The 24,282-nt window shown below is 27.6% G+C and overlaps 4 protein-coding genes across 8 annotated transcripts; 3 read left to right on the top strand and 1 right to left on the bottom strand.

The window, feature by feature from the left end:
- Window positions 1–755: 755 nt before the first annotated feature.
- LOC137830689 (DNA-directed RNA polymerases II, IV and V subunit 8B) lies at window positions 756–4,473 on the top strand. Of its 5 annotated transcripts, none has more exons than XM_068638157.2 (5): window positions 756–885; window positions 1,030–1,110; window positions 1,945–2,102; window positions 3,647–3,735; window positions 4,227–4,473. In XM_068638157.2, the coding sequence occupies exons 2-5, from the start codon at window positions 1,032–1,034 to the stop codon at window positions 4,336–4,338; spliced, it is 438 nt and encodes a 145-aa protein (XP_068494258.1). In that variant the 5' UTR covers window positions 756–885; window positions 1,030–1,031; the 3' UTR covers window positions 4,339–4,473. The 5 variants fall into 5 exon arrangements, with proteins under 5 accessions (XP_068494258.1, XP_068494259.1, XP_068494261.1 ...); XM_068638158.2 differs by having other exon boundaries at window positions 780–885; window positions 992–1,110; XM_068638160.2 differs by having other exon boundaries at window positions 829–881; window positions 992–1,110.
- A 1,697-nt stretch (window positions 4,474–6,170) lies between these two features.
- Window positions 6,171–12,050, top strand: LOC137830688 (EH domain-containing protein 1-like). The gene is made up of 14 exons (XM_090304859.1): window positions 6,171–6,255; window positions 6,576–6,655; window positions 7,600–7,668; window positions 7,756–7,813; window positions 7,946–7,998; window positions 8,085–8,126; window positions 8,419–8,463; window positions 9,171–9,284; window positions 10,139–10,267; window positions 10,360–10,611; window positions 10,709–10,788; window positions 11,036–11,162; window positions 11,599–11,742; window positions 11,828–12,050. The coding sequence occupies exons 1-14, from the start codon at window positions 6,171–6,173 to the stop codon at window positions 12,011–12,013; spliced, it is 1,464 nt and encodes a 487-aa protein (XP_090160985.1). The 3' UTR covers window positions 12,014–12,050.
- Window positions 12,051–13,348: 1,298 nt separating this feature from the next.
- On the bottom strand, window positions 13,349–15,190 carry LOC137830680 (protein transport protein SEC13 homolog B). Its single transcript, XM_068638145.2, has 2 exons — window positions 15,033–15,190; window positions 13,349–14,446 (listed from the first exon to the last, which is right to left on the bottom strand). The coding sequence occupies exon 2, from the start codon at window positions 14,440–14,442 to the stop codon at window positions 13,537–13,539; it is 906 nt and encodes a 301-aa protein (XP_068494246.1). The 5' UTR covers window positions 14,443–14,446; window positions 15,033–15,190; the 3' UTR covers window positions 13,349–13,536.
- Window positions 15,191–16,984: 1,794 nt separating this feature from the next.
- Window positions 16,985–23,160, top strand: LOC137830679 (EH domain-containing protein 1). Its single transcript, XM_068638144.2, has 16 exons — window positions 16,985–17,189; window positions 17,450–17,529; window positions 18,342–18,410; window positions 18,494–18,551; window positions 18,694–18,746; window positions 19,232–19,268; window positions 19,379–19,434; window positions 19,677–19,790; window positions 20,330–20,432; window positions 20,548–20,597; window positions 20,708–20,836; window positions 20,932–21,183; window positions 21,282–21,361; window positions 21,597–21,723; window positions 22,083–22,226; window positions 22,659–23,160. Exons 1-16 carry the CDS (start codon window positions 17,105–17,107, stop codon window positions 22,842–22,844), a joined length of 1,623 nt encoding a protein of 540 aa, XP_068494245.2. The 5' UTR covers window positions 16,985–17,104; the 3' UTR covers window positions 22,845–23,160.
- Window positions 23,161–24,282: the final 1,122 nt, after the last annotated feature.

Below are 24,282 nucleotides of genomic sequence, written 5' to 3'. Positions count from 1 at the left end.
AAAGTTACTAGGCAAAACAAATATCATAGAGTAAATGAAGCGTTATTCAAAAGTAATAAAATATACATATTTATAAAAAAAACTGAAAATTTAAAATTTCTCAAATATTTTTAGGAATGTTGCTTCTACATTTATTCCAACTGCCACTTGTTCTAGTGTCATCACACAATAATCATAACCATATCACAGTCATAAATACATAATATAAGGTAAGTATATAAAAATTAAAGTAAAATAATATAACATAAACATAATACAAAACACACACAATTAATTTAATACAAGTAATTATATACATTAATTCTCTACACATCATACATCAAGTAGAAAAGTTGACAGGGTATCTATTACATAGGGACATTTTTTAATTTCTTATATCTCCATACCTTCTTCTCTCACCTCCATAAATTTTTGAATTTTCAAAAATATCTCTCTATAGTATTTCGGATTACATAATCCAGAAGTCATTCTTCAAAATTATAATTAACTTCCGGATTATATAATCTGGAAGCCTTTTTTGAGATGCATGATTACTTTCTGGATTACATAATCCAGAAGTCTTATTTAGCTTATGGATTATGTAATCCGGAATTCTTTTTTTAAATATGTTCCAGATTACATAATCCAAAAACTAATTTATGGGATGACAAAAAAGGATAAAAATGTATTTTCATGATGTGTATGATGGAGGTGGCAGAAGAAGATATGGAGGTGCAGGAAGAAACAGTCAGGTAATTGAAGAGCAGGCCCATTAAAGAAAATTCTCGAACACCTTCTCTGCTTCCTTTTATTTCATTTATTCATTACTTTACTTTAGTCCCTTTTAAGTCATAAGGCAGAGTAGTGTACTGTACCGAACGAACCGGAACCGGACACGAACCGCAGGTTCTGTTCTGACAACAATCTTCTTCTTCTAATCTTCGTTCGTATTTTGCGATTCTTATGCTTCTTCGTAATTCGCCTTTCTCTGCGTTGCTTTTTTTTTTGTCAGTTTCGTTGTGTTTGGCTTCACAAGCTTTTCTGTTTCAGCCATGGTGGAGAATAATCTCTTCGAGGATATTTTTAGAGTAGAAAAATTGAACCCCGATGACAAAAAATTATTCGAAAGAGGTATTCTTATTGTTATTCGCATCTGTGTTGTTTCTTCAATGCTTCAATTCTCTTCATATATTGTTTGTTTGGTTTAGCTTGTCATACTTTGTTGTTATACATGTCTAGGGTTTTTTCCCTTTGAGCTCTCTGTGTATTATTGGATTTCGATTTTTTGTTTTTGTTTTTGGAATCTCGTTTTGTTGTTTTTGTGAAATGGATTTCAAAATTTCGTGGAATTTAAAATGCATGACACTGACAGTCAATCAGGAACGAGGTTGACAGTGGAAAAACTCTCTGTGCATATATGCATAGACTATTTTGTCTCTTTTTTTTTCAATTAGATTCTTTTTTATTTTTAAAGTAGTTAGTTTGGATGAAGCGAATTAAGTTTAGTGTGTTTAAAATTCGTTGTTTGGTACTTGATGTTTTTAATTCAACGTGTGAAATTGTTTTGAAATAAAAAGTAAGAAGCGAATTTGGATAGCTTCTATGATTCATAGAAGCGCAAATTAAGAAAGGGGAAGGGCGAGAGAGAGAGAAAGGTGGGTGGGGAAGATAGAGAGAAAAAGATAAATAATATCCCAAAGTTTTATTTTAGGTGTAAAATTTCTGTCATTCTAAAAGTTCTTTAGATTTGATGTCCAAAGAAGTGTTTTTGATGTATGATATTTTAGATTCACTTAAAAATTGAATTTATTTTCTTAAAATTCCCCATCAAAACTCGTCATTAAAGTTTGGCTGTTATTCGATTTCCATTTGTAGCGTGACATGGTTATTTTGTCTTACTAGAGATGTTTTTTTTATCTTGTTCTGCGTATTTTATTCTAATGCTTCGATTTTGTTCATCTCAAGTTACTCGAATTGAAGCAAGAAGTGAAAAGTTTGACATGTTTATGCACCTTGATATCAATTCTGAGATATATCCGTTGAAGGTCGGTCAGAAATTCACCCTTGTGCTTGTTTCATCACTTAATCCTGATGGAACACCAGATACTGGCTATTATACTCAGGTAAGAAATTTATTATGTACAATGAACCTTTGTTTCACTCTAAAGGATTGTTATTATGATTGTCAAGTGAAATCATGGTACAAAGCATTAGTTACTGTTAGAAGGTGCATTTAATGCTGAGTGGTTGTTCTTATTCTTGTTAAAGCCTCGGGTGTCTGGCTATCTTTGTTTACTTTATAATTGTTATTAAGTTTTCTGTGACTGGGAGCTTCTGTCCTTCATCATGAACTTGTAATTCAAAACATAAATTGGGTTAATGGTGAGCGTAGACATGGTTGATGTGGCTGGAGTGGTTTGTACTTTGAATGCATGGATCTTGATGATTACATGACACTATTGCTTAATTTAATTCCGTAAGAAGCAAAATTTCTCTGTTTAATACACAGTTTGCTCTTTCTAAATTTTTATTTAGTGCCTTTTTATTGTGTATTGGAATATTCAGTATCTATGGTTGTATCTAACCACTTGGCAGCTCTCTTACTAAAACACGTTTCAAGTATCTATGACTCCCAAATACTCCGGCATATCAATGTTTTACCTCTATTTGATTTTGGCATTTGTGTGATACATTTACATACATATTGTGGGAGTATCTCATATATTATAATTTTTTACGTAATACATTTGGGATATAACTCAGATCATATAATTTAAAAAGGACTAAAACTACAGAGGACACAATCTTTTCCTCTGTCTTCTTAAAGTTATACTAAATAGTATGCAAATTTATAGCTCGAGAGTGAGTTAAAAGAGAATGATGGGTTTAAAGATATATGAACCCAGCCTAAAAAGGGCCATTCTTCTGGTTAACCACCATGAAAAGAAAATAGATGAAAAACTTTAATTATTTTTAATCAAGCCTTCTAACAGTTCTCAGGCTTGAATTCCTTTATATTTTTTTTCCTAATTAAAGATGTTTCTTTCTCCTGGTAAATCATGATAACTGGGACACTTGTAATATACAAAATACATTGCTGTAGAACATATGCCATCAAGTTTGTCAAATCCTGGAGTCTACACAAACTCATGTAGCTTCTGTCATCTGAGAATATAAAAATATTTAAATAAAACCAACTAACACTGGTTATTGTGATTTTGGGTTCTCGATGAATACTTGGTTCACAGTTGTTGTGGTTGAAGAGGGATGATAGGTTTACAGCAGTATGTCAAATGACGCCAGAACTTGATGTTATGGCCGTGAGTTGATTGAGTCATAGAAAACAAACAGCCAATTTGTGTAGGCCAACAACAATGAGGGTTTCTATTTTTGTGAATGATTTTTTCTCTGCGTAGGATCTTAAGCTCAATGCTAGTCTGTATTGAATCGTGAGCTTGATGCCAATCCATGGTGCTTTTAACAAACTTTGTGGGTGGTGGTGTGATCTATACATAACCCAATTTATAGCTAATAGTTCCCTTTGTCTTTCTTAATTTTCTTTTTATTTTTAGCTATTTTTTCTATTATATTTTCTCTATTGATTTTCAACTCAGTTAATTAATTTAATTTGGCTTACAGAATTCTGCTTTATATGTTTTTTTTCCAGATCAATCGACAATCACTGGCCAACAATTTTGAATATGTCATGTATGGGAAGCTCTACAGGATAACAGAGGGTTCTGGGCGTGAAAAGGCGTATGTCTATTTCCAGTTTTGAGTTTCATATGAATATTTAATAATTTACTAAAATAACTAAATTAATCTCAGTACCTTAATTATGTATGGCCTGCATGTTGCCAAATAGCCATTTAGAAGCTAGTAACCAGGAACCATGGGTTCGTCCTTCGGATTTTAATTGTTTTTAATTGATTACGAGCATGAAATGAATAAGTGAATCGCATATTTGTAGTTCATATAGTGCCGATTGACTTATTTTGTATGTAAATAACACTGCTCACTAAATAAAATCGACCATTATCTATGCATTGTTGAGTTCTGTTGTGCCAATCAGTTGGGAATTATCTTTCGATTATGAGATGAAGAGTTCTCTGAAGTTGAGATTATGTAGTTGGTTTTATTCTTAGTAGCAGCTCCCCTAGTCAGAGATGAATGCGATCATTACATTAATAATTCAATCTTTGTTATTCTTTTAAATAATCATAATTTTCATGGGCTTTGTATTGTAGGGAGCTAAATATTTCATTTGGTGGGCTACTGATGCTGTTGAAGGGAGATACTTCTCATTGCAACAAGTTTGAACTTGATCAGAGGTTGTATCTTCTTATTAGGAAAGTCTGAAAATTGTATTTAAAAAAGAAAGGAGGATGTGAATCCTTGTTGTGGCAAAAACAAGCAGCTACTTCCAACTACATCTTTCAGTACTTTAACTCTACCCAACTTTAAAAACCCAAATATTTGGTGATTTGGTTGCAACTCTGATTTTGTCATATCCCTTTTTTTTGCTTCTGTTATTTTAACACTCACCATTTCTTCTCCCTTTATATTTTCTTGTATTTCTTTCACATCCATTTCTCTCTGCAGGTATTTTACATCCCTGCTTCGGGTGTTTGAACTATTGTATGACTATACTCATTCACCTGATTCACGTCTTTAATCTAACTACTGTTTAGATATTTGTCTTTACAAAATAAGGGTTTGGACAGAAAAGGTTTAATAAATAAGGCACATCTTACTCCATATCAACTTATCTAAGTCTTTGCATTTCATATTTGTCTATCTAGATCTATTTGCATTTCATGTTTGCTTTAGGTCATTTGCATAAGTCTTCTGCATTTTATATCAGCTTATTTAAGCCATTTCCTTTTGTGTAGGTCTATCTAGGCATCTTAATATTATTTGTGCCAATTAAGAGAGTATTTTCTGTAAGCTTGTAGAAACTCTCTCTAGTGTACTTTCTCTAAAACAAAAAATTTAAATTAAGCTTAAAAAGAAAAAAAAAACATTTTTAAATTAAATGTGATTTTATTTTAATCTTGTAATTTAAAAATAATTATATATCTTTTTATATAATTATCATTTTTAAGGAAAAAGTAGGGAGATAATTGATTGCATAAAATAATTCTAAATTTATTGAATTTTAATTTTTTATACAATATTTCAATTATCACTAAATATAAAAATCCTTTTAATATTTAAAAGTATTTAATAGTTAAAAGAAATTTCAACACATTGATTAAAAAAATAACAACATAAAAGTCAATCAACAAACCTAATTGACATTCATCAAGATAAAGCTCCATAAACATTGACTAAGAAAAGAAAATTTTGAGTAATGTACATTATCATATATTGGCAAGAAAAGAATCTCAATAATGTCAAATAAAAAATAGCTTAAAAGAAATTCGACCTTGTCTAAATCAACGAAACATTAATTTTAGTTTAATCGATATTCCAACCTTATAATGTTTTGATCTCAATCGAGTACAAAGTGTCTCAACACTTTGATAATATATCAGTTTTAAAAATATATTAACATGTTATTTTATAATTTTATTTTAACACCTTTATTATTGAAATGAAATTTAATGTATTTTACCCATATGTTAGTAAATATTAAAAATATAGTATCACAATAATAAGTGTTAAAAATATACTACAACTATACTCATAAGAAAATTATTTAGTTTAATCAATAATAAAATATGGAGTATACTTTTAGTATTTTTTTAACTATAACTACACATTTTCTTTTACCAAATACAACTCACGAAAATAAAACAATACAACTATTTTTAGGTGCTTTAATTGATTCCAAATTAAATAAATTCACATTAAATGATAAGTTGTGTAATAATTTTGTCAAACCTTTCACATAACTATTTTTTTAAAAAAAATTTAAAAAAAAACTTTTAAGATAGTTTCTTCATTTAACTTATGTAGTTATTAATGGAAATTTGAATTCTAGGTTCTGAACACATCTCTTAGCATTGAACATCAACATTCACAATTTAAAAACACCAAATTTGTATCAAATATTGCTTGAAACAACACCAGTGCAATTCCTTCTCATGTAACCAACCATTTGCATGCATCTCGAACCCCTCTTCACATCTCACCCAAATTCATAAAACAAAAAAAAAAAGAATCATATTTTCTGTATTGTTCTTATCATGGGACTTGAGATAGTACCCATTGATTCAACTTTTGAAGACTATCAAACCCTATACGAAGAGTGGTTCAATTATGCTGATGCAGGTTCTCATTTCAACAACCTTTTTATCTTTATTTTTTTATCAGTGAATGATTCAACCAATATATAAACCTTTCAATCTTTGTTGTCTTTTACCATAATTCAAATCCTTTGCATAATTAATCACTAGTTTTCTAAGATTTTGTTTCATTCCATTCCTAAATGTCCAAAACAATAAAAAAGTTGAATTAGATTGAGTGAAAATAATTGTTAAGATTCTTTCTATTAACCTTCTTCATTTGTCATTCATGTGATTGATTTATGCAAAACTAAATGCATGTGATTTAAAATAATGGGAATATTCTGCATTTTTGGTGTTTTTCAGATGGAGATGGTCGCTTTACAGGGAAAGAAGCCATCAAGCTTTTTACCATGTCAAACTTGTCACGACAAGAATTAAAGCAGGTTTTGTATTTTATAGATTTATTTTATGCATATAAACAAAAAATTATATATTGACAAAGATGGTTTATTTATGGATTATTGAAATTTTAAGTGCATAACAATTTTACAGTGATTTGGTCACATCATGGATGCACTTTTTCATAATCATATTGAATAAATTACTTGAAACTTTTTCATCATTTAATCCAAAAACTATTATTGAATTTGGGAATTTAACTAACTATGATTATTATCATTACTAATGAGTATTTTAATGGGTATTTTTAAAAAGGGAAAAACTTATATTTTAATCATATTTAAAGTTTTGCTTTGGTAATATGTAATTCATTTAATAAGATATATATTAGCAATGAATGACCAAATATCATCACATAAAGAACTATAGGTAAGTATGCAAGTTTTATCCTTTTGAAAACTTTCAAATTTATGTAGGTAAAAGTTGATTAAATAGAAATCAATTTGTAGAGACCAAAATAATTAGTTGCAATATTAACTAAATTAGAGACCATTTTAAAAACTAAAACAAAAATTGGTTTCTAAATTAGTTTTTATTATTGTTAAATAGTTTATAAATTGGTATCTAATTAGCAACCAAGGTTTTAGAAACTAAATAATTGGTAGTCAAAACCTTGATTGCTAATTAGATACAAATTTAAAAAATAATAAAAACTAATTTAGAAATCAATTTTTCTTTTAGTTTCTAAAATGGTCTCTAATTTAGTTACTATTGCAGCTAATTATTTTGGTCTCTAAAAATTGGTTTCTATTTTATGATTTTATTGTGAGATAACATTTTTCTCTTAGATATGAAATTGTTTAAAATCAAATATGAGTTATTTATTTAAGTTACATTATTTGACATTATTTACATTTTTATTTTGATATTTGTTCTTTTTTTTTATAACTAATATTTTTCTTCCTTACTCTTTTTTTATTGAAATAAGGTATGGGCAATTGCAGATACAAAACGAGAAGGATATCTAGGTTTCAAAGAATTTGTCACTGCTATGCAGGTAAAAAAAATAAGTTTTCTTTTAGAAAATATGTTTTTTAAGTTTAATTTTTACCAATATCCAAAACCTAATCCATTTAAATTGTAGCTGGTCTCTCTAGGACAATGTGGATACTCAATAACACATGATCTACTAACTAGTGATGGTAATTTTTGTTTTGCTTTCATGTTGTTTGGTTTATTATTTATGTTGTGTGCATCAATTGAAAATTTTCATTTTTAACTCATTAAATTCTATATTATAAAAGTTATTAACATGTGATTGACTTTTATTTCAGCCATGAAATATGCAAAACCACCCACAATGGAGGGTTTGGATGCATTAGTTGCAGTAAGTTTTTTTTTTTGTTGTTGTTGATTCTGTACATTAATTCATTGAGTGTGATGAGTGATCATTACATGATTTTGTTTATGCAGAAGAAAAAACGCAAACATAAAGATAAAGAATCAAGTGGTAATGTATACTACTTTTATTTTTTTATCCGTAATAAATAAATAAAATGACACTTTAAGGTGTTTCAACTCTTATACAAACACTTCAATTCAGAAATGTTCCAATCTTTATAAAAAAAAATGACTAAGACCAACTTGTTTAGAGATATTCATCTAACTCTATAAACCACCAAACTTAATCATGAAAGGAGTGTACTAGTTTCATTACTAAATGCATCTTTCACATTACCATTTTTCCTTTTTATTTCTTTACTTTTTATCAGTTTCACTCACTTATAGTCATGCAGTTAGTCCTCAGCCATCACCTGCAAGTAATTGGTTTTCTGCTAAATCAACAAAAGAGGTAAGCATTTTGTCACTTTGATAGGCACAGAATTAACATGATTTGAAAACAATTTGTTACTTTAAACAATAATTGGATGTTTGGCTAAAATTACTTACCAAGACCTAGCACTTGTATCATAGCTAGAAAGTCATATACTTATTTTTTTTAGTTGCTTAATATTGTTCATCTTTTGTTGCCTTAACTTTATAATATTGTTTAGATAAAGATTCACTCAAACATGCTAAACTTATGTGTGACTAGAGAAACAAATCAAGTGATTTTATTTATATTTGAATGTATTAGGTTTTTTCATTTTGGGTGTACAAATATTTTAGAAGATTTATTTGGAATATTAGTTAACTATTTTATGACTCTATATTGAAAATTAACCTAACAAGATTTAATCTATATTGAAGGCTATATTAAAGTTTTAATTTAAGATTAAGTTGTTATTTGGGGACTAAAGTCATCAATATACTTGTACAAGAACCTAAATTAATGTTAAGTTTTATTTACATTAAATAAAGGATATTTGTTGTAACAAAATGAAATTGTAAATATCTTAGTTTGGACCAACAAGTTATGGTGTTCTTTCTTTATTCTTCTAATGTATCTTCTAATATTTTTATATGTGTGTAAAAAAGAGGAATAAAGTGAGAATTATTTGTCATTTTCCCCTTTCATTCTCTTCTCAATATCTTTATTTTTTTAGCATATGTTGATAGGTGTCTGCATCTTCGGTGACATCAATTATAGATGGGTTGAAGAAACTTTACCTTCAAAAGTTGAAGCCTTTAGAAGTTGCATACAATTATAACGATTTTGTCTCTCCATTATTGGTTAGTAGGTGATTCTATTTTTTTTTTTAACAAGAAATATAACTAGTTAGTTTTGTTGGAGATCTCACATCGACTAGAGATTAGAGTTTTTCATTGTATATAAGTGGGTGCAAACCTCAACCCTATGAGCCGGTTTTATGGGGTTGAGTTAGGCTTAAAGTCCACTTCGTAATATGGTATCAGAGCCATCTTGAGTCTATCCTAGCGAGTATTTGTTGGATCGCTATCGGGCCGCTATTGGACCACCCATAATATATAGTCTCACGCACGAGTTGGCACTCTCGACGTGAGGGGATGTGTTGGAGATCCCACATCGACTAGAGATTAGAGTCTTTCTTAAAGTCCACTTCGTAATAAGTTTAGACTTAGTTTCAGTTGTTTACCCAGTCATGTAAGTGATTCTTGAACCTCAACTCCTATGTGTATAATGTGTATGTGAGATTGTTCATTCTAGTTATGCACTTCATGTTACTTATTTGTTTTACTTACAATTTTCATTAGGTGCTCATATTGGACCAGAGCCAACAACTGATAGATTTGTTGTTGTCATGGTAGGTTAATCTACATTAGTATGTATATGAAATTTGAATGTGAATATTTAAATGATTCAACATCTTTGAATAGTTTTGTTCAAATAAAATGAGAAAGATATTACTAATATACAAATTATGTGAAACAAAATCATTCAAATAGATTGAATGGAGTTAGAGAAATAAGACTTCAAATGAACTTGGATGTTTGACATGTAAGTATAAAAATGTAGTTGGGTGTTTGATATCTTCAAATGTTGGTTATCTTGGAAAATTAGTTATTGCTTTAGTTTTAAAGAGTTAATGGTGGTTCTCTTTGTATAGTCTGGGCCAGATGAAAGAAGCATTCCTGGTAACACTGTTGCTGTTCAAGCAGACATGCCATTTAGTGGTCTTACTACATTCGGCACATCATTTTTGTCCAAATTTGAGTGTTCTCAAATGCCTCATCCTGTAAGAGTCTTTTATACCTAATTAAAACAAAATTAAGAAATATTTTGATAGCATTTAAAACTCACCTCTCTCATTTCGTATCAATTGTTCAGTTATTGGATTACATTACATTTGTTGATAGCCCTGGAGTTTTATCCGGAGAAAAACAAAGGACACATAGACAATATGACTTTACAGGTGTAACATCGTGGTTTGCTGCTAAATGTGATTTGATACTCCTTTTGTTTGATCCTCACAAACTTGATGTTAGCGATGAGTTTAAGCGTGTGATATCATCTCTACGAGGACATGATAACAAAATTAGAGTGGTCTTAAACAAAGCAGACCAAGTTGATCCTCAACAAGTAAAAACATATATTGCTGATATTTTAATTATACTTAATTTGACAATTTCATTGATTAGAAAATTTAACCTATGTTTTGTATGATTGAATGTTGCAGCTGATGAGAATATATGGTGCATTAATGTGGTCACTTGGGAAGGTATTGAATGTTCCTGAAGTTATGCGTGTATATATTGGGTAAGTCACTTTGTAATATTTATGCACTCTCTTATGGACCTCTAAATAATATTTTTTCTCTACATTGAGAATTAGTTTGTGATATGTCATGAAGTTACATATTTGTTATTTTTACTAAGTGGAAGAATTTTTTCTTTGATTTTACTTTTTACACGGCACACATTCTTGTATAATTTAGATTTGGTCACACTTTGATTGTTATATAAAATTGCATTGTTCTTTTATTGTGTTTAAACAATTTTGGCAGTTCGTTCAACGATAAGTCTGTACACGATTCTATTAGTGGTCCACTTGGTAATGAATTGTTCCAGAAAGAACAAGATGACCTTCTCTCAGACCTGAAAGATATACCAAAGAAGGCTTGCGACCGTAAGGTAAGTTTTATTCGTACTTTTTCTACTAATTCATATGTACTTGTCATTGTTAAACACTATTTCTATGAAAAAATATTGACAAATAGTTTGTTTACAAATTAAAGAATACCATTCTCATCATATAAGAGAAGCATATGTTTCTTCAAAATCTACTTTCATAGTTATGTATTGATAATTTTTCCTCTTTATTTTACCTATCACTTCATTGGTCACCATTACATCCTCTAATAATCCTCTTCTCTCTAGAAAAGTGGATTGATTTTGATCTATGATTTTGTGGAGAACTTTTTGTACTATCTTATCTTCAATATGAAATTTTTGGGGTTTTCAATTTTAAGAATTGGAATTATAATATAATATCCACTTTAATAATATGTGTTTTTACTTATACAAGGTTGACTTTTCTTATAAATTAATATTTTTTTTCATATTGTAGATCAATGAATTTGTAAAGAGAGCAAGGGATGTTGTGATACATGCATACATTATTAGCCATCTGAAGAAGCAAATGCCCACCATGATAGGAAAAGCTAAAGCTCAACAAAAGCTCATTGATAATTTGGATGTTGAATTTGGAAAGGTATGAATATATAAACTAAACCCAAATGCATGTACATTTATGATAACATTTGAAGATTAAAATGTTAATTAATGTTTGTAATCAGGTACAAAGGGAGTTTCATCTACCAGCTGGTGATTTTCCAGATGTTGAACAATTCAAAGAGAACTTGAGATCTTATAACATTGACAAATTTGAAAAATTGAATAAAAAGATGATAGATAAAGTGGATGATATGCTTGCCCATGATATTCCTAATCTCTTGAAGGCATTTAGAAATCCATATGGTTAAGTTTTATGAAGGAAGAAAATAATTCAAACAATAAAGTTTCAACATTTTTGTAAAATTATGCAATGGCTTCATCAACACACTTGTTTAGATGAAACTATGTAAGACATTTACTAATTTGTTGCCTTTTAATGAGTATAAGGGGATTTTGTTTATATAAAGATATTTATTTGTTAGACTTTTATATATTTATTGTTTTGATAAATTTAATGAAATACTTGTTACTAATATTTTAGCATAGTGAAAAGTCCAACAGTCATTTCTAATATCACTCAAAGAAATATTTTATTATTTGTTTTTCTAAGTTAAAAAAAATGTTTTCCAACCTTCATAAATTACAGTTGAATAGAAAAAAAATGTATATAAATTATTAGAAGCTGTCTTTTAAAAAAAAATGTTACTTCTAATAAAAACTAAAAAAATAATATACTTCAAAAATTAAAACAAAACAAAAAAATTACAGGAACTATTTTCAAATAAAGTGTATGGCAGAAACCTAAAACGTATTTAGAAAAAAATGAATATATTATAAAAAAAATCTGATATAGCAATTAACCAATATGAGCTTCTATTTGCGTCATTTAGCTCAAAATTTTGTACATTAAAATATGTTATCTGATAATATATTATACAATAAATTATATTTTTGTTCTTTTTAAGTTTTTTAATTTTAAAATACGCTATTTTCAGTTGATAAATCGGGTTTAAATAGCACATTTTAAATGCTATTAAATAATACTTTTAATCTAAGATATTGTATTTTAAAATTGGAGATACAATTTATCTTAAAGAAAATAAAAGTGAAATTCAAAAAATTTAACAGGAAATAAAAAAATATTTTATTCTAGTTTTTCATTCAATATGATTGCCACTAATTTAATTTCTGAATAAATTTTTGAAGATTACTCATTTCAATAGAAAATAGTTTATATGTTTGAGAAGTGATAAAAAAATAGCTCACACTAAGAATGATATCTTTAATTATTTTCTGTAAAATGTAATTAAAAAAAAAACTCTCATGAAATGAAAAATAAAATACAAATTTAAAAACCCATTATTATGTTCAAAGAATGGTTTATCTGAACTCGTCATTCGTTTTTTATAAATCATTCTTATACAATACATGAAACTCAGTTATGTGAAAGCACAAGACAATTCGAAAGATCATAATGTGTTCAATGTTATTCGAAAAGATCATAATGTTTTTATCCACTGCATAAATAAAAATAGTTTCATCCAATCACAGGCTTGGTTAAAACCAAATTCTCAAGGATATTAATCATGAGCAATCCAAATTAAATGCAACAATTTATGCAAAACATTCTTCTGATCTCAAAATAACTCGAACTAATGAACTTCATTCTTCCAATCACAGAATATGCAATGGATCACAAACATCAAGGAAGTAACGCTATGAAGCACAATTAATCAACTGTATAATATGCAGGGAAACAAGATGTCAACTATATTTCAAAACAAAATTCTAACCATTTTCAAAGTACTAAACAAGGCCAGCAAATCACATTCTAAGGCTCCACTGTTGTCACCTGTTGCCATTCCCCGTCTACTGCTTCTTTCCACAATGTCACATTGTTGTTCCCATCAGCCACTGCCAGTATGTTTCCTGTCAGTGACCATGAGACCCTCCAAACAGGTGTCTTGAAATCATTCAAAACCTTGCCTTCCCACTGATCACCCTCTTTTGCTACGGTCCATATAACCACTTTACCATCCTGCGATGCACTGGCAATAGTAGATTTAGGTAGCCCTAAATTGGGTGCCCAAGCAACATCTCTAACCCAATCCGTGTGCATGTGAAGAGCAGGGAAGCAGTCCATCTTCCACAGTCCATTGTTGAGCTTCCATACTTTCACAGTATTATCACAGCCACCAGAGCACAGCTTTTGCACAGGATCAAGCAACCCTGAACCAACAAGGGCACCAGGTGCCATTGATGGTGCCCATGACACAGAAGTAACACCAACTGGGTGAGCCTGATCAATCCCTGCAGTGTCCCAGCCACCATCTGCTCTTGCAGTGAAAACAGATACATTCCCATCAGATGAGCCACAAGCCAAGCAGAGACCCAACTCGTGGGGCGCCCAAGCAATAGAATTCACAGATGATTTGTGCTCATCAAACACATGAGCTTGAGTCCATTCATTTTGGTTACCCTCCTTCCAAATAATAACACGGCCATCAAAGGAACACGATGCAAGCAGAGAACCGAACTTCGGGTGAGCCCATGCTACTTGCCAAACAGGTCCTTGGTGACCAGTCAATGTTGCTAGATGCTGAGAGGCCGTGTTGTTCACTCCAATTATCTTAATTGTGTGATCTGATGAAGCTGTTGCCAGTCTCTTACCATAGTAATCCATGGCAACATCATGGACCGTGTCTTGGTGACCCGTTTCAACCTTCTGAGAAGGCATATTTCTGCTATCAACACACACACACATACACAATGCAAACAGTTAGTTTCAAACAACAATTTGCAAGTGAAACTAATACTCTAAACTAAACTAAACCCTCTGTCAACTAGTCCCTTGCAATGCAGAAAAGGCAAAGAAAATATCAAGAAACTACTCAAACTTCAACAGTTCATTATACATAGTAATAATCCATCAACAAAAACATAATACCCATAAGATAAACCCTATTCACAAGCTGATGAAAAGTGAAAAGCCCAGCCAAAGGTTCTAAATATCACACAAATATTCATTGAATTTCGCATTGAAGAAAGTGAAACGCAATTATGAGTAAATCATTATCTAAAAATTATCATAGAATCACAAGCAATTGGCAAAATTAAAAACATCAAACCCTGTAAAAAGAACGAAAATTGGGGGGAAATGATTTATCTTTGAAAATAAACCGCAAATGGGGTGAAATGAGGAAATTGTCACAAAAAAAGAGAGATGAATCCAATAAATATGAAGAATCGCAAAATGGTACGGAATCATAAGATTGAAGTTGAAATTTCAATAGATCGAGAGAGAAAGAGAGAGGATAAAACAGGGACCTGAGAAAAAGACAGAGAAAGTGAGGAAGCCAAAGGTGATTGCCGGAGCTACCGTGGACGGTGGCGCGATAGAGTGGTCCGGTGAGTGTAAGATTAGATCTTACGAGGAAATTGAGAATGGAGAACTGAATTCCTTATTACATATCTATATCATTAATAAAATATTTACATACAAAAAAATACATAATTTATAACTTTCATGTGATTTTTTAATAAGTAAAAAATAATGTATTTATTTAATTAAATAAATAACTAAATATTTTTTTATTTTAAAATAATTAAATATTTTTTAAATAAGGTTACATAATTATTTTAATATTATTTTTATACAACTATATATATATAGATATAATAAAAATATGAATAAACATAAAAGCTCCTAACAAATATACAATCAAATATTTTTTAACAGAAGATTAAGATGTTTTATTTGTTTCTGATTTTAATTTATAAATTCTTTTTTTCATAATTACACAAATGATGTTTTTTACATTTAACTTCTGTCAAATTCTAATAAAACTATAAATTTAAATTAATTAAATAAAACTACTAATAGTTGTTTTGAGTTGTGTGTTCAATTTTAGTAATGAGAATAGAGCATCATAGCCACTTAAAAATATCGTCCTTGATAAAGGCTAAAAACCAATATTTTAATATTATTTTTTATAATATTTGAATACTTACAATTTTTATACGTTTTTATTTATTTGTTTCTTTAATTTTAATTTTAAGATTAGATAAGCTTTTTATCTTAATATTGTGAGCATTTTTTTCAATTTTGTCTCACTTTTTTTAATATTCTCAATTTAATCATAATTCTTTTAAAAATAATAAGTTAACAGAATTTTTTGTCAATTTTATAGTCACAATAGTATTATAAGTCAAATGTTATTTGGTATTGATATTATGTCTTACTTTCCTCAATAAGTCAATTTTGATTTCCTCAATAAGTGAACTTTTGATTAATGATGTGTCATACATTGTTCTTGAAAATTTTCAAAATAATATGACCAAATTGAAAAACTCATTATAAGATTGGGATTAAAAAAAACTTACTTATCCTAATTTTAATTATTTTTATTATATTTTTATGTTTTTTATTGTTTTATTTTTTTAAGGTGAGAAGAACAATTCTTGCAAAGTGAAATTTAGAGAGCTTTCAAATTCATAGATCGTTGAATTAACTGCATAATAAAATTGTTGGATTGATAATGAATGAATTTCATGAAAAAGTGAAACCATTCTCTAAATTCTCTTTGTTTGAACTATCTCATCTATATCTTTATCATTATTTTTATTAAAGTCTTTTAGTTATTGCATGTCTTTTATTTTCAATTTCTAAAACCCTATAATTTATTTTTCTCTCCAAGTAGTTATATAACAAGTTTTTATTTATATGATATTTGGATTTTTGTCCATTGCTTGCAACAATTATGAAAATGAAAATGCTAATGAGTTTTTAATTATGCATAGTAATAAGTTTTGTCACTCTAAAGTCAAACATATTATGAAAATGCTTATATCACTCTAACTTCTATTTAACGTGGGTATATCGTTTCTTGATATTATAAATCTCAATAATAGTTAAAAAAATAAATAAATTACAGTAACATTGTTAACCATTACATGCAAAAAAAATAATAAAAAAAGGAAAATTATATAATTTAAAGGATAATGAAGTAGAGAGTATAATTTTAGATTTTTAACCATATCAATACTTTATAACTATTTTTGGATTCCAAATTAAATCAATTCACATTAAATAATAATAAGTCGTGTAATAATTTTATCAACCCATTCTTATACTAATTTTAAGAAAACTTTCAACATGATTTCCTCTTTTAACGTGTTCAGGTGTAGTTATTAATGGAAATTCCAATTCTAGATTCAACCAGTTCTTTAGCACTTAACATCAATATTCACAATATAAAAGCTCCAAATTTGTGTCATGTATGGTTTGCAACAACGTCAATGGAATAACCATCCCTCTGCAAGCATATGGAACCCCTCTTTATATCTTACTCAAAATCGTAAAAGGAAAATAGAAATCAATTTTCTAAATTGTTCTTATCATGGAACTTGCTATAGTACCAGTCGATTCAAGTTTCAAAGATAATCAAACCCTATATGAGGAGTGGTTCAATTATGCAGATTCAGGTTGTTATTTGAACAAAATTTTCCATTTTTCATCGCATTCTATGATGATTGAAATTCACATGGTGTTACTTGTTTTTTCATGTTTTTATTCATACATTCTTTTAGGGTTTTGTTTCATTATAAATTTGCAAAATAATAAAATGTTGAATTAGTTTAAAATTCTTTCCTTTAACCTCTTTGTCATTTATGTTATTACTTTATGCAAAATAGATTTGTTCTTCTGTAAATGATTGGATTATTATGCATTTTGGTGTGTTCAGATGGGGATGGTCGTTTTACGGGACATGAAGCCATCAAGTTTTTTACTATGTCAAACTTGTCACGACAAGAACTGAAACAGGTTTTCTGCTTTATAAATTTGTTCTATGCATATGAACAAGGAGTAGAAATTAATATAAAAAATGTATTTATGGATTAAGAAGGCACAACATATTTAGTAGGAAGCCAATTTAAATTGATTCGTCTTGTATTTGACCTACAAAATATAGGTTAGGTTGTCACACCCCGCATAGAATATGTAGGTTGATTTTACTAACACGTCTCATATAAGGGTTGATCATTAATCTAAGTGTCAATCCACATAAGAAATATTTAAAAAAAAAATGACTAAAAAACAATTTTTTAAATATTTTTTTTTAATTTTTTATTTAGATGAATTAGATAAATGGTCTTACAATATTATTCTCGTGACACATGCGTAATTAGATGAGTAAAGATTTTAGAATGTGAAATATGAGGTTGCATGAAGAAAATATGAGATTGCAGAAAAAAAACCTTTTAAATTTTGAAGTTATCTAGATCATGCGGGTCAACCCGTCCCATCCCATGCGGGCTACAAATTATGTAGGGCAGACCAATAGATTGGAATATGCAGCTAGCCTTGCTTTAAATAAGAAGAAACAATATCATATAATTTAAATATAATTTAAAGTATGTTATAAGTTATGTATGTAAATTTTATCCTTTTTGAAACTTGGGATAAAAATGGACTATGATAGAATTTTCCCATTAGATGTGATATTGTATATATAAAAGATGAATTGTTTATTTAAGTTACATTATTTGATATTTTTTACAATCCTTCTTTTGATATATTTGTTTCTTCCTTGTAACTAATTTATTTCTTTATGGGTCCCTTTTTATCAAAATGAGATATGGGCCATTGCAGATTCAAAACGAGAAGGATATTTAGGTTTCAAAGAATTTGTGACTGCTATGCAGGTACAAAACCAAATCCTTAATATGTTTTTTGAGTTTAAGGTTTACATATTTCTAAACCCTAACTAACTCATTTTTAACTATAGCTTGTCTCTTTAGGACAATGTGGATACTCAATAACACATGATTTGCTAACTAGTGATGGTAGGTTTTGTTTTTTTTTTCATTGTTTGGTTTCTTAGTTTTTTTTTTTTTTAATATCAATTAAAATTTTACATTTTCTTTTTTATCACTTGTTAAATTTATGTTATAGAAGTCACTAACATATGATTTACTTTTATTTCAGCTATGAGACATGTAAAACCACCCACAATGGATGGTTTGGATGCATTAGTTGCAGTAAGTACAACTATTTCACTAATTTTTTTTAAATAAAAACTAATTTTAGAGATCAAAATAATTATTATTTGACTAATTAAAGATCATTTTATAAATTAAAAAAAAATATATTAGTATCTAAATTAGTTTCTATTATTAATAAAAATTTATAAAATAATTTATAAATTAGTATCTAACTTTTAGCTACCAAGATTTTAGTTACTTACTACTATATATTCTAAATTAGTCTCTATTAATCTTTCAGACTATTTTATAATCTAAATAAAATATTAGTAGCTACTTTAGATACTAATGTAGAAACTATTTTATAAATTTATATTAATAATATAAACTATTTCAGACACTAATAATATTTTGAATTCTAAAATAATACCTAATTTAATCAATATAGTGATTAATTATTTTTAATCTTTAATTTTTTTTATGCTCATATTGTATATTCATTTAGTGAAATAACTTATTATTACATGGATTTGTTTGTGTAGAAGAAAAGACGCAAAAATAAAGATAAAGATTTGAGTGGTAATGTATGCTAATTCAATTAATATAAAGGATGTTATTCATATTGCTTTTGTCCTTTTTTATTTATTTATTTTTTCTTTTATCAAATTCACTTACTGGTAATAATGCAGTTAGTCCTCAACCATCACCTGCAAGTAATTGGTTTTTAGCAAAGTCGGTAAAAAAGGTAAGAATTTTTTACATGCAACTCTATAAAGTGCAAATATTTTTTTTCCTTAAACAAATATTTAAAAAAAAATAAACAAAATATATTTCATGTAACAATATGACATGATAAATGTCTTAGTTTGGACTAAAAATTATGTTTTTTCTTTATCTATTATTCTGAATTTTCTTCTAACCTTATTATGGTTTAGGGTTTTTCTTTATCCTTCATCTTCTTCTAACTTTTTGAGAATATGTTTATAGGTGCCTTCTTCTTCAGTGACATCAATAGTAGATGGTTTGAAGAGGCTTTATCTTCAAAAGTTGAAGCCTTTAGAAGTTGCTTATCGTTATAATGATTTTGTATCTCCTTTATTGGTTAGTACTTGATTCTATTTTTTGCTTTGTTTGATTAAGAATACAAATAAATAGTCTAATTCAACTTCATTTGTTTACTGAATTATGTATACGTGGACAACACTACAAGAAAATCATGAAATAAAAATCAATTTTTAGAGATCAAAATAATTTACAATAAAAACTAAATTAGAGACCGTTTTAAAAACTAAATAAAAAATTGATTTCTAATTATTGTTGTTAAATAATTTTTAAAAATTGGTATCTAATTAGCAACCAAGGTTTTAGAGACCAAATTTAACCTTGGTAGCTAATTAGATACCAATTTTTAGAAACTATTTAACAATAATAGAAACTAATTTAGAAACCAATTTTTTATTTAGTTTCTAAAATGGTCTCTAATTTAGTTACTATTACAACTAATTATTTTGGTGTCTAAAAATTAGTTTCTATTTCATGATTTTCTTGTACAGCAGGATACAACTTAAGTTTTCTATGATTATTATTCTTTATGCATTACAGACAAGTTTTCTATGATTATTATTCTTTATGCATTACAGACAAATAGTGACTTTGATGCCAAACCTATGATTCTACTATTGGGTCAATATTCAACTGGAAAAACAACATTCATTAAACATATGCTTAGATCTAGTTATCCAGGCAAGTGATTCTCAACCTCAACCTCAAATTCTATGTGTAATATATATTTGAAATTGCTCACACTAATTATGTAATTTATATATTGATTTTGTTTTTTTTTTACTAATATTATTAGGATCTCACATTGGACCAGAGCCAACAACTGATAGGTTTGTTGTTGTTATGGTATGTGTCAAAGTGTTTCATCTGCATTATTATTTATATAGTTTTTGAATGTCTTTACGCTTATATATTCATTTTTATAATTTTTTAAATGATTCAACATATTTTAATAGTCTGGACCCGATGAAAGAAGCATTCCTGGAAACACTGTTGCTGTCCAAGCAGACATGCCATTTAGTGGTCTTACTACATTTGGCACATCATTTTTGTCCAAATTTGAGTGTTCTCAAATGCCTCATCCTGTAAGAGTCTTTTATACTTAATTAAAACAAAATCAAGAGATTTATTTTGTAGCATTTGAAACTTAACTCTCTCATTTTTCATATATTGTTCAAAGTTATTGGAGCACATTACATTTGTTGATAGTCCTGGAGTGTTATCCGGAGAAAAACAAAGGACACATAGACAATATGACTTTACAGGTGTAACATCATGGTTTGCCGCAAAATGTGATTTAATACTCCTTTTGTTTGATCCTCACAAACTTGATGTTAGCGATGAGTTTAAGCGTGTGATATCATCTCTACGAGGACATGATGACAAAATTAGAGTGGTCTTAAACAAAGCAGACCAAGTTGATCCTCAACAAGTAAAGACATATATTACTAATATTTTAATTTTACTAAATCTGACATAATTTCATTGAAGAAAAATTTGACCTATATTTTGTATGATTGAATTTTGCAGCTAATGAGAATATATGGTGCATTGATGTGGTCACTTGGAAAAGTATTGAATGTTCCTGAAGTCATGCGTGTATATATTGGGTATGCATCGACCTTTTAAAAAAACTTTTCTTTACATTAAGAATTAGTTCTTATTTTTTTTACATATTTTTAGTTTTTGGAATTTTTCACATGGAAGAGTTTTTTCTTTTGATTTTACTTTTTACATTGTACACATTCTTGTGTAATTTAGATTTTGCTACACTTTCTTCTCATTGATTATTATATAAAATTATCTTATTCTTATTTCTTTAACGTGTTTAAACTATTTTGGCAGTTCATTCAACGATAAATTTATGCATGATTCTATTAGTGGTCAACTTGGTGATGAATTGTTTCAAAAAGAACAAGATGACCTTCTCTCAGATTTGAAAGATATACCAAAGAAGGCTTGTGATCGGAAAGTGAGTATCATTTGTACATTTTATTATCTACTATCTTATTAAAATGGTTAACAAAACACTTCCAAATTATTTTGAAGTTTAACATTTAAAATTAAGAACTGGTTTGACAAAAATAAAATAAAAAAATTATTTACAAACTAAAAATAAGAAAAACTTCTATATAAATTTTATAATGAAACATATGAAAAGGAAAACATTTGTGGAACAAAACCAAGCTTCTCTCTACTTTCAACATTATTTTGTGGATACAAAAGTTCCCTACAATGTTTTCTTGAATTCTAGTATCAATTTAATCATTAATTGTGTTTTATTTATTGATGAAGATGATTAAATTAAGATAAAATTGGTGTATATTGCAGATCAATGAATTTGTAAAAAGAGCCAGGGCTGTTGTGATACATGCATACATTATTAGCCATCTGAAGAAGCAAATGCCCACCATGATAGGAAAAGCTAAAGCTCAACAAAAGCTCATTGATAATTTGGATGTTGAATTTGGAAAGGTATGAATATATATATATATATATATATATAAATTAAATTCAAATCACTATGAGAAAAAATATATTTTAACAAAGGTTATTAAGCGAAAGTTGATATAACCCTAAAAAATTTACGGAAGTTTTTAAACTCATGGTATTTTATGAAGGTTTTGAAATCTATAATATTTTACTGAGGTTTTTAAACTCATGGTATTTAACACGGTTTCTGAAAGGTTTTTCCTGAGATTTAAAAAATTTCCAAAAAATATGTTCCTGATAGATGATTTAGCGGGGAAAACTGCAATTCTGGATAAACGACTTGATAAAAGTTTTAATCCTAAATAATATAAAAATAAACATCTATTAAAATTATTTTTTTCTTTGTAGTAGTGAATGCATCTATATTTATGATAATATTTGAAAATTAAAATGTTAATTAATGTTTGTAATCAGGTACAAAGGGAGTTTCATCTACCAGCTGGTGATTTTCCAAATGTTGAACAATTCAAAGAGACTTTGAGTGGTTACAACATTGATAGGTTTGAGAAATTGAATAAAAAAATGATACAAACAGTGGATGATATGCTTGCCTATGATATTCCTAACCTATTGAAGGCATTCAGAAATCCCTATGGTTAAGTTTATGACCTGCATATTAATATTCAAATTTATATTAATATGCTTCACCATTTTTCCAAGAAAAAAAAATAAGTTATGCAATGGCTTCATAGATCAATATTTGTAAGACATGTACTAACATGATGATTTTTAATGATCAGAAGTGAATTTTTTGTTCAATCAAAATATATTATTCATGTTTGAATTATAAAAGATAAATGTTTAAATTGAAATCAAAAGTAGAATATACTTATATATAATAAATGTGTAAATAATAAAATTAGACATGTTTGTATGTACTATTTTATGTTGTATTTATAAAACATATTTTCAAGCTATTTCTATTTTTAAAAACTAAATTTAAGTTTTTATAATCTTTTATATATATATATATATATTATTTAATTGTTATATTAATTTTTATATATTTTTACATTATGTATTTATTATTAATATTATATTATATCTTAAAATATTTTTTGTTCAAAATTAAAATAAAATAAAAGGTATAATCTAATAATAAAAGTATTTAAAAATACTAAAAATAAAACAATTCTACCATATAACAATATTAATGTATTGAAGTATAATGTGAAAGAGTAAACTAAATATTATCAATAAAATAAATTATGTAGTATAAGAATTTCTATGTATTAACAATGGTAATAATAATAATAACAATAACAATAATAACTTTATTTTAAATCTTTGTCAATATCTTATAAAGTAAAAAAATTAAAATAATTTTTTTATCTTATATAAAAAATAATATATTATGTCTTATATAAAGTTAAACCAAAATTAATAAATATTTTAAGGATAAAATAAAGAAAACAAATATAAAAGTTAGATGCTATCTTTATTAAAAAAATATTAGTTGTAATATAAACTAAAAAAGTGATATCCATTAAGAATTAAAACAACAATAACAAAAAAAGTTAAAAATTACATAAACTATTTTCAAATGAATAATTTTACTAGGATCAGAAAAAAAGAATATTAGAAACATAAAAAAACATCCAAAGCAAAAATTACAGGATTATAAAAGTATATATCTGATATATTTGTTTTACATTAAAAATTCAAAAATTAGTTATTAATTAACCAATGTGTCATATAAGCTTCTATTTACATGCATGTCAACTTTCCTAAAAATTTTGATATTAAAATAGGATATATCTGTATTATACAATAAATTATATTTACATTTTTTGTTTTTAATTTTAAAATACTCTATTTTTAATTGTTAGAGTGGTTTAAATAATACTTTATAAATGCTAGTAGTAAGTAATACTTTTAAGCTAAAAGTGAAAAAAAAAAATTATAAAAGGGGTGAATAAAGCTTAAATTTATAAGTGATGAGTAGAGTTTGTTTTTTTTTTATAAATATTTCATAAAACAATAAAGAATGATAAAAAAAAAACAAATGATTTAGGATGATAATTTAATAGTCGAAAAG

The sequence above is a fragment of the Phaseolus vulgaris genome, chromosome 7 (assembly GCF_051622355.1).
Source record: "Phaseolus vulgaris cultivar YP4 chromosome 7, ASM5162235v1, whole genome shotgun sequence".
Lineage (NCBI taxonomy): Eukaryota > Viridiplantae > Streptophyta > Magnoliopsida > Fabales > Fabaceae > Phaseolus > Phaseolus vulgaris.
This window is presented reverse-complemented; position numbering and strand designations above follow the sequence as displayed.

Coding starts and splice junctions, on each gene's coding strand:
- LOC137830688 (XM_090304859.1), top strand. CDS start 6,171: ATGGGACTTGAGATAGTACCCATTGATTCAACTTTTGAAGACTATCAA. Junction 6,256..6,575: donor GTTCAATTATGCTGATGCAG/GTTCTCATTTCA, acceptor GGTGTTTTTCAG/ATGGAGATGGTCGCTTTACA. Junction 7,669..7,755: donor AATTTGTCACTGCTATGCAG/GTAAAAAAAATA, acceptor TTTAAATTGTAG/CTGGTCTCTCTAGGACAATG.
- LOC137830680 (XM_068638145.2), bottom strand. CDS start 14,442: ATGCCTTCTCAGAAGGTTGAAACGGGTCACCAAGACACGGTCCATGAT.
- LOC137830679 (XM_068638144.2), top strand. CDS start 17,105: ATGGAACTTGCTATAGTACCAGTCGATTCAAGTTTCAAAGATAATCAA. Junction 17,190..17,449: donor GTTCAATTATGCAGATTCAG/GTTGTTATTTGA, acceptor TGGTGTGTTCAG/ATGGGGATGGTCGTTTTACG. Junction 21,724..22,082: donor AGAAGGCTTGTGATCGGAAA/GTGAGTATCATT, acceptor TGTATATTGCAG/ATCAATGAATTTGTAAAAAG.
- LOC137830689 (XM_068638157.2), top strand. CDS start 1,032: ATGGTGGAGAATAATCTCTTCGAGGATATTTTTAGAGTAGAAAAATTG. Junction 1,111..1,944: donor CAAAAAATTATTCGAAAGAG/GTATTCTTATTG, acceptor GTTCATCTCAAG/TTACTCGAATTGAAGCAAGA. Junction 3,736..4,226: donor GGTTCTGGGCGTGAAAAGGC/GTATGTCTATTT, acceptor TTTGTATTGTAG/GGAGCTAAATATTTCATTTG.